The sequence below is a fragment of the Nanorana parkeri genome, unplaced genomic scaffold (genome assembly GCF_000935625.1).
Source record: "Nanorana parkeri isolate BGI_ZX_2015 unplaced genomic scaffold, ASM93562v1 scaffold1414, whole genome shotgun sequence".
Lineage (NCBI taxonomy): Eukaryota > Metazoa > Chordata > Amphibia > Anura > Dicroglossidae > Nanorana > Nanorana parkeri.
In genome coordinates, this window is record NW_017307682.1 from 251,445 (window position 1) to 261,213 (window position 9,769).

Below are 9,769 nucleotides of genomic sequence, written 5' to 3' on the forward strand. Positions count from 1 at the left end.
CTCTCTCTCTCTCTCTCTCTCTCCTTCCCCCCTTCCTCACTATCTCTCTCTCCTCCTTCCCCCTTTCTCTCTCTCTCTCTATCCTCCTTCCATCCTCCTTTCACTCTCCCCCTCCTTCCCCCTTCCTTCCTCTCTCTCTCCCTTCCATCCTTTCCCTCTTTCTCTCTTCCTTCCCTACTCTCTCTCTTTCTTCCTTCCATCCTCTCTCTCTCTCTGCCCTCCTTCCATCCTCATCTTCTTCCTCTCCTTCCCATCCAGTCATTAGTTGTATGCAGTGTCACAGACAGCCCAGCGGGCTCGGTGCACTGTGAATGCAGCCGTCAGTGCACACGCAGTCAGCACTCATCATCTCGCTCCATGTGACGATAAATGGCGCTATTTACCCAGACAAACTGCCGCTCGCAGTGAGCAGATACAGGGCGCTGCGTGGGAGCGAGCCGACCGGCAGCGTATTGATATTCCGTCCCTCAGGGGCACACGTTCAACACATTCACATGAAACTTTTAAAATGATAAAATCCGCACCCAGAATTCCCATCGCACAGAACATCCGCGTCAGGATCAATGCTGCCGCTATACACTACCGTATGTCACCGCAGAGGAGTTTGTGTACACAGTTTTATTTCAGCAGTTCACATTGCTCTGACATTTGCACCAATTTCATGCTGAACAGTCTTTGCTGGGACTTGTGGTTCATCTGTAAACAACACGCTGCGTGAAAAGAGCACCAGACGGCAGAAAGTCCACATAGCATGACGAGTTCACATCATGACTTCTGTTTACAAATATAATATAAGGAACAATTACATAGCAAAAACCTTGGTGACCAATTGTAATACTATACCTAAACAGGAAGTGATTTGTGGCTGGTTGCCGTGGGTTACTGAAACTCATAACTATGTTCCGCGTAATTCAGGGCACGTTCACACCGGTCTGCGTGCTAAAACGGGAAAGCATGCTGGTGTGCGTTGGCTGCAAAGCAGAACAGAGGAAGAAAGTGTTGGTTGCCCCTTGCAACTGACAGGAAAACAAGTGAATTGTGGTTGCTATGGGCATCATACTCCTTTGTTTCCACCATGACAGTATTGTCACATAACAACCAATGCACTTACCACTGATTTATACCAGCTGAACGGCGTACCATACAACCATACCACAACCAAGGCCGCGGTATTGTCCAGAACAGGACACGGTGAGGAAAGGGCATCATACATCATAAATCGCTCAAAAAAAGGGTCATGTAGGAGCGACAAGCTACAGCGACGAGCTACAAGCGATATTGAGCGACAAGATGTGAACAGCTCCATTGAAATGGAGAAGCTACATAGAGCGATATCGCGTGGAAATATGAGCGATATCGCTGCAAAAATCGCTCGATAAATCGCTCAATGTGAATGGGGCCTAAGTCTTCATGCTCACAGTCCGTTGTCTTCACCATTGTCCATAACATGCATGGCGCTCACTTCACTACCACCTGAGCTGGTAGACAAACGAGTGGGCACTAGGCCTACATGTACTGACTGTATAAGGTCCATACTGTGCCCACAGGCACCAATGTATCAGGTCTATACCATGCCCGCAAGCACACACTATACAGGGAATATATTGTGCCCACAGGTACCAATGTATCAGGTCTATACTATGCCCGCAAGCACACATCATACATGGAATATACTGTGCCCACAGGTAGCAATGTATCAGTTCTATACTATGCCCGCAAGCACGCACCATACATGCAATATATTGTGCCTACAGGTACCAATGTATCAGTTCTATACTATGCCCGCAAGCACGCACCATACATGGAATATATTGTGCCCACAGGTACCAATGTATCAGGTCTATACTATGCCCGCAAGCACACATCATACATGGAATATACTGTGCCCACAGGTACCAATGTATCAGGTCTATACTATGCCCGCAAGCACACACTATACAGGGAATATATTGTGCCCACAGGTACCAATGTATCAGGTCCATACTATGCCCACAAGCACACACTATACAGGGAATATACTGTGCCCACAGGTACCAATGTATCAGGTCTATACTATGCCCGCAAGCACACACTATACAGGGAATATATTGTGCCCACAGGTACCAATGTATCAGGTCCATACTATGCCCACAAGCACACACTATACAGGGAATATACTGTGCCCACAGGTCCCAATGTATCAGTTCTATACTATGCACGCAAGCACACAAGCACACACCATACATGGAATATACTGTGCCTACAGGTACCAATGTATCAGGTCTATACTATGCCTACAAGCACACAATATACAGGGAATATATTTTGAACACAGGTACCAATGTATCAGGTCTATACTATGCCCACAAGCACGCACCATACATGGAATATACTGTGCCCACAGGTAGCAATGTATCAGGTCTATACCATGCCCACAAGCACACACTATACACATAATATACTGTGCCCCCAGGTAGCAATGTATCAGGTCTATACCATGCCCACAAGCACACTCTATATGGAGAATATACTGTGCCCACATGTGCCAATGTATCAGGTCTATACCATGCCCACTATACTGAACACATATATGCAGACTATACTCTGCCCGCTGGTATGCATAAAAGTGTGACTATACCATGCACATATATGCAAACTATACTATGCCCGCCACACACATCCTATAAAGATTTTACACTGTGCCCACATTTATACATCACATCATGCCCACCATGGGCTCTTTATACCATATGCAGAATATAGACAGTATACATCACGTGGAGGCCAACAGGGTCTCACCATATATACTGTGCACATAACTTCCCATTCTATAGACTCAGAAGAGAGAGCATGCTGCCAGCAAAGGTGCCAATAAGTGTTATTGTATCAAGTCTATACCATGCATCACATCATGCCCACCATGGGCTCTTTGCATCATATGCAGTCTATATAAGGTAAACATCACGTGGAGGCCAACAGGGTCTCGCCATATATACTGTGCACACAGCTACACATTCTATAAGCAGAGGGAGGGAAATGTACTACCTTATCAGGCCTATGCCATGCTCACAACAAGCACACGCTATATAGAGATGGTAATATGGCCATTATTATACTTACAGGGACTATACTGAACACATATATATGCAGATTATGCTGTGCCCACATCTATATATCACATCATGCCCACACTGGGCTCTTTACATCATATGCAGTCTATAGTATATACCGTACACATCACATGGAGGCCAACAGGGTCTCACCATATACACTGTGCACATAACTACTCATTCTACAGTCACAGACAGAGCATGGTGCCAGCAGAGGTGCCAGGCATAGACTTCCCTGTGCCCACTGGTACCATCGGATCAGGTCTATACCATGCTCACATGCTCACAAGCACACTATACAGAGATTATACTGTGCCCGCTGGTATGTATAATAATAGGACAATACCATGTACATATATGTAGACCATACTGTGCCCGGGGGTATGTATAATAATAGGACAATACCATGCACATATATGTAGACCATACTGTGCCCGGGGGTATGTATAATAATGGGACAATACCATGTACATATATGTAGACTATACTGTGCCCACTGGTATGTATAATAATGTGGCTATACCATGCACATATATGCATACTATAATATGCCTTTCATACACATCCTACAAAGATTATACACTACGCTCACATTTATACATCACATCATGCCCACACTGTGCTTCATATGCAGACTATTTACAGTACACATCACACAGAGGCTGTGCCAACAGGTTCTCCCCCTGTATAGACTATACACAGTGCACACAGATATCTAATACACAGAGATCATAGATGAAGCATGCTGCCAGAGGTGCCAGGTACAGACCCTGCTGTGCCCACCTTGGGCATCATACATGGACTATATATAGTACACATCACACAGAGGCAGTGTCAACAGGTTCTCCCCATGTATAGACTACAGAGTGCACAGAGATTCCATAGAGATCATAGAGTTGCCAAAGGTGCCAGGTACATACCCTGCTGTGCCCACAATGGGCATCATAGACAGACTAGACATAGTACACATCACACAGAGGTTGTGCCAACAGCACCTTTGGCATAGAGCTGCCAAAGGTGCCAGGTACAGACCCTGCTGTGCCCACCATGGGCATCAAAGACAGGCTATACATAGTACACATCACACAGAGGCAGTGCCAACAGGTTCTCCCCATGTATAGACTATACAGATTCCCATTCCATAGAGATCATAGAGCTGCCAGGAACAGACCCTGCTGTGCCCACCATGGGCATCATAGACAGACCATACATAGTACACATCACACAGAGGCAGTGCCAACAGGTTCTCCATGTATAGACTATACAGAGTGCACACAGATTCCCATTCTATAGAGCTGCCAGAGGTGCCAGGTACAGAGCCTGCTGTGCCCACACAGCAGCAGCAACAGCAGCAGCAGCACCCCAGCGAGCAGCAGATGTCTCTTTGTCTGAAGCACCAGCCCGCATTGCATACTAATTCCATCCAGCATAGACTATACCATCCAGGGGCCACCTACCACCCGGTGCCCATATTCACACCTTCCACCAGTGCCCAGCTGGGCAGTTGGCACATGCCAACATGAAGGGTTACAAAAGAAAAGTTGCAGCCAGCCCTTACCTGTGGCACAGAGCAGAGCAATGCAGCCCAGCACGGTGGTAGCAGCCATGTCCCAGGGCTTCCATCCAGAGGTGCCCCCCGTGTGCCCGGCAGCGGCTGGCAGCAGATCTCCTCTCCGCTATATGAGGCGCTCCAGAACAAGAATGAGGATCGCACAGGCTCGCACTGGAATCTTCCACTCCGACACACAGCGGAGGGGGGGGGGGTCGGCGCGGGCTCAGCGCCTCACTCTCTGCTCCTCGCACAGCAGGTGGGCAGAGCTCCCCCCTCCGCACATGGTACTCCCGGCGCTAGGCACAAGCTGGCTCCGGGGGGCTCAGAGCCCGCACCGGGGACAATCGGGGCCGGAATGTGGAGTGCTGGTGACCAGGGAAGCCCGGCCAGGCAATGTGTGCCGCCGGACACCACTTCCCCAGAGCCCCCTGCCAGCCTCCACCTGCCCCTGTGGATGCCAAGGAGGAGTGCACACATTCCGTACAGTGCAACAACGGGGCAGACATTCCGTACAGTGCTGATGGGCACAAAACCACCCATCTGCTGCCCGCTGTATGCAGTCAGGATCTGCTGTGTTTCCAGGGTGGGCATTAGACCCTTGCCCCTTCCCACCTGCTGAATCTATATAGCCACTAGAGCATGCCTTCTGTGCCAAACACAACCCTCTACTTGCTGCTTCTCTATACCAACTGGGGCATGCCTTCTGTGCCACAGAGAGTCCTCTGCTGGCTGCTTCTCTATACCAACTAGGGTATGCCCTTTGTGCTACAAACAGTCTTTGCTAGCTGCTTCTCTATACCAACGAGGGCATGCCTTCCCTGCTGCAGACAGGCCACTGCCTGCTGCTTCTCTATACCCATTAGGGCATGCCTTCTGTGCCACAGACAACTCCCTGTCTGCTGCTTCCCTATACACACTAGGGCATGCCTTTTGTGCCATAGACAACCCTTTGCCTGCTGCTTCCATTTACAGACTAGAGCATGCCCTGCTTCTCTATACTAACTAGGCTATGTCTTCTTTGCCAAAGGCAGCTCTGTGCCTGCTGCTTCCCTATACCTACTAGAGCATGCCTTCTGTGCCATAGACAACCCTTTGCCTGCTGCTTCTCATACCAAGCAAAAACCGCACACTTCATGGTATACAATCCCCTTGAGGTCATGCCAAGCAAAACCGCACACTTCATGGTATACAATCCCCTTGAGAAAAAAAGACCCCAATTCCCAATATAATAATAATAAAATCATGAAGTAAATGCCGACAAAAGTAGATAACGGAATCCACCAGATGACTTCATCTTTATTCTGGGTCATCACAATCAGCGTCACAATGACCTGTACGGGAATACAGACACAGAGATCAGTTACAGTATTTACACACCCCGAACGCTCCTTCACACCCGATATGGGGTCATCAATTTTGTAATTTTCAGTTTAATAGAAATGATAAATAGATGATTTCCAGTCCTCACCGTTGTGTGCTCTGCAGGATGCTGGAAGAAGTTCACTGTGCTGCATCTGGGTACAATGACCTGAAATGTGCTTCAATCGCCCCTCTCTAGCAGTATGTACTCACCTTTCCTTGGCTCCCCACCAGCCATTCTGTTCAACAATGGGACCCGGTACTTCCAGGTATGGAGGGCCATGTAAATCACCCATGTGACAGTGCTGGGCCAATCAGCAAAGTCACCGGCGGATCCATAGCCCGGTGTAAGCTCCAACTGGCGACTCCCAATGGCTGAATGGCATGATGGTGAGGCGTAAGGAAGGTAAGCATATGCGTCTGTGGAGGCCTGGTAGAACCGCCTGCCAATCAGGTAATAGGGAGCCCAAAAAACACATTAAGAGGTTAAACACAGGACGGCTGTACGCTGTTACTACACATGCACACTATGACTCTTTCCAATGGTCGAGACATACTCTACTGGGCAACTGGAGAGCACAATGAGTACAGCTCAACCATATGAATGAAAGAGGCCGTATATTATACTGTATATAGAAAAAGAGTGTCAAACAAAATGGTGTATGTGAAAAATGGAGAAAAAAAAGGGAATAGAAATCCCTAAATTAAATGTAACAGAGAAGAATATGGGAACCTGGGAAGTCCGTACGTAAGAGACTTATGACAATGCAAGTCAGTATCTGTAAGATGGCTACATGCATATCACAGCAAGAGGCCACTCCATCAGGAGCTCCAAACCCAAGAGAGATATGACAATACAAGTAAGGAGGGAGTTCATAGCATGCAAGTAAGGAAGGCGTACATATCATGGCAAGAGGCCAATTTATCAGGACCTCCAAACCCAAGAGAGATAGGACAATACAAGTAAGGGGGGAGTCCTTAGCATGCAAGTATGGAGGGCGTCCATATCATGGCTAGAGGCCAATTCCTCAGGACCTCCAAACCCAAGAGAGATATGACAATACAAGTAAGGGGGGAGTCCATAGCATGCAAGTATGGAGGGCGTCCATATCATGGCTAGAGGCCAATTCCTCAGGACCTCCAAACCCAAGAGAGATATGACAATACAAGTAAGGGGGGAGTCCATAGCATGCAAGTATGGAGGGTGTCCATATCATGGCTAGGGTGTCCATATCATGGCTAGAGGCCAATTCATCAGGGCCTCCAAACCCAAGAGAGATAGGACAATACAAGTAAGGTGGGCGTCCTTAACACATATCATGACAAGAGGCCACTTCATCAGGAGCTCTATACCCAATAGAGATATGACAATACAAGCAAGGGGAGTATCTGTAAGATGGCTCCATGCGTATCACGGCAAGAGGCAACTTTGTCAGGAGCTCCAAACCAAAGAATGATATGACAAGACAAGTAAGGAGGGCGTCCAAAGGATTACTCCATTAACGCATATCATGATGGCAGTAGGCCAATTCATCAGGAGCTCCATACCCAAGAGAAGTATGACAATAGAAGCGAGGGGAGTATCTGTAAGATGGCTCCACACATATCATTTCAGGAGACATCTTCATCAGGAGCTCTATACCCAAGAGAAATATGACAATACAAGTAAGGTGGGCATCCATAGGATGGCTTCGTTAAAGCATATCATGGCAAGAGGACCCTTCATCAGGAGCTCCATACCCAAGAGATTTATGACAATAGAAGACAGGCTTCAAGAAGATGGCTCCAAGATGGCTTTATACCCAAGAGACATATAACAATATAAGCCTCCTGGTCAGGAACTCCATACCAAAGAGAGATATGACATATAAGTGAGGCTGGGTGTCCGTAAGATGGGGCCATGTATATGATTGCAGGGGGCCTCCTGATTAGGAACTCCGTACCCAAGAGAGATTTGACATATAAGTGAGGCTGGGTGTCCGTAAGATGGGGCCATGCATATGATTGCAGGAGGCCTCCTGATTAGGAACTCTATACCCAAGAAAGGAGGCAAGCGAAGGAGGCGTCCATAAGATGGCTCCACATATATGGCAGAAGGCCACTTTGTCATGAGCTCTAGGGCAGGCTTATCAACAACAATGAGCTTCAGGCTTTGTGTCTTCCAGATGCCACACATAACCAGGTGGCAATTCTGAGGAGAGAGCAGGTATGTTAAAATATAAAAAAAAAGTATACTCACAAATGTAAAAATTGTCAGAACGAGGGAATCTATTTCTTCTTCGGTACACTGTTAAGGTGCCCATACACTGCTCGATTCTCGTACGAGAATCGCGGGAAATCCCGCGATCGTACGAGAATCGAGCAGTGTGAACGAAGACGTGTGACCGTTTCTACTGTACGGTCGCACCTCTTTTGTCGAAACAGCATGCTCGAAAACCCGCCGAGAATCGTACGATTGTCGGCGGGTTTCTAGCCTGCTCGTTCGATAGCTGTGGAACAGGCCGGTGTGCGCACGCGCACACTGCTCGTTCTGCATTGCGGTCATCGGAAGCCCACCCCGCTTTCGATGATCGCAAGTACGATCTGCCCGTCCAAGGTGGGCAGATCGTACGAGCTTTCAATAAGCATACGACCATCGCAAGACAAAAGTCTTGCGATGGTCGTAAGGTGTATGGGCACCTTTACTGCCCATTGCACCTAAATGTAAACAAGCTGCAAATGTGTCTTTGAGCACTAATGGTGCACTCATTAGTATTGCTCCCCTGCTGAATGTGCATGTAATTGCCGGGATTTCCACACAGGACCTGGAAGGGCTCTTACTTCAAGCGATTGTACCTGTGACATAAAACCTCATAATGAGCTGGCAGATAACGTGTAGATTTCCCCCTCTAGTGGTCAGAATCAGCACTAATCTCAAGGGAATGTATTATTATTATTTATTTTTATTACAGGTATTTATATATCGCTGATAATTTTCATAGCACTTTACATACTGCATATTCACATCGGTCCCTGCCCTCAAGGAGCTTATAATCTAAGGTTTATCTATTCTCTCTCTCTATATATATATGTTTTCACATGCAATAGAGATTCACTTGATATAAACAGCCTTACCAACATGTTTGTGTTTTAACCCTTACGCTTAGGGTTGCCATCTGTCCGTGATTCACCCGGACAGTCTGGGTTTTAAATGATGTGTCCGGGTTTCATGGCAGCAGAAACCCGGACACAAGATGTCAGGCAGACAGGAGCAAGCAAAATTAAGTTAGGGGCTACTGGCCCCCCACTGAAAATTGCCTTGACTGTGATATTTACATATGAATGGGCAGCAATATATACATATGAATAAGCCGCGACTCATTCTCCCCAAAACAGTTCTGTGCGTCGCTAGAGTGTTCGGGTTTCCCTTGAAGAAAAGGTGGCAACCCTACGTTCGCTGCCACAGCCTTTTTTTTTTTGCACACATTATAATCCACATTTTAGGCCTAAAAATGACTTGCACGATATTAGTGCAACTCCTTATCAAACCCCAAAATTTAGTGGAAAATGCACTTAAATGGGCCGAAAATAAAATAAAATTTTGAAATAATAAAATATACAAGATGAGGATACGACGAGTAAACAAATACCCAACATGCCCTGGTTAAAAATCGAGTGCGTCTGTTAAACGGCGACAAATTTCAGTACCTCAAAAAGTCCATAGACGCTTTAAAAGCCCCCCACAGGTCGTCAGTTTTGAGATACGCATAAATATTGTCCCTAGAATTAT

General features: G+C 47.1%; 1 protein-coding gene across 2 annotated transcripts in view; it reads right to left on the reverse strand.

Annotated features, from left to right (window-relative positions):
• Positions 1-4,710, reverse strand: part of ILDR2 (immunoglobulin like domain containing receptor 2) — a 226,641-nt gene extending 221,931 nt beyond the window's left edge. For both annotated transcript variants that reach the window (XM_018569870.1, XM_018569869.1), the window contains exon 1: positions 4,648-4,710. In XM_018569870.1, coding sequence (XP_018425372.1) covers positions 4,648-4,696 — 49 coding nt within the window. In that variant the 5' untranslated portion in view covers positions 4,697-4,710. The remainder of the gene's footprint in view (positions 1-4,647) is intronic.
• Positions 4,711-9,769: the final 5,059 nt, after the last annotated feature.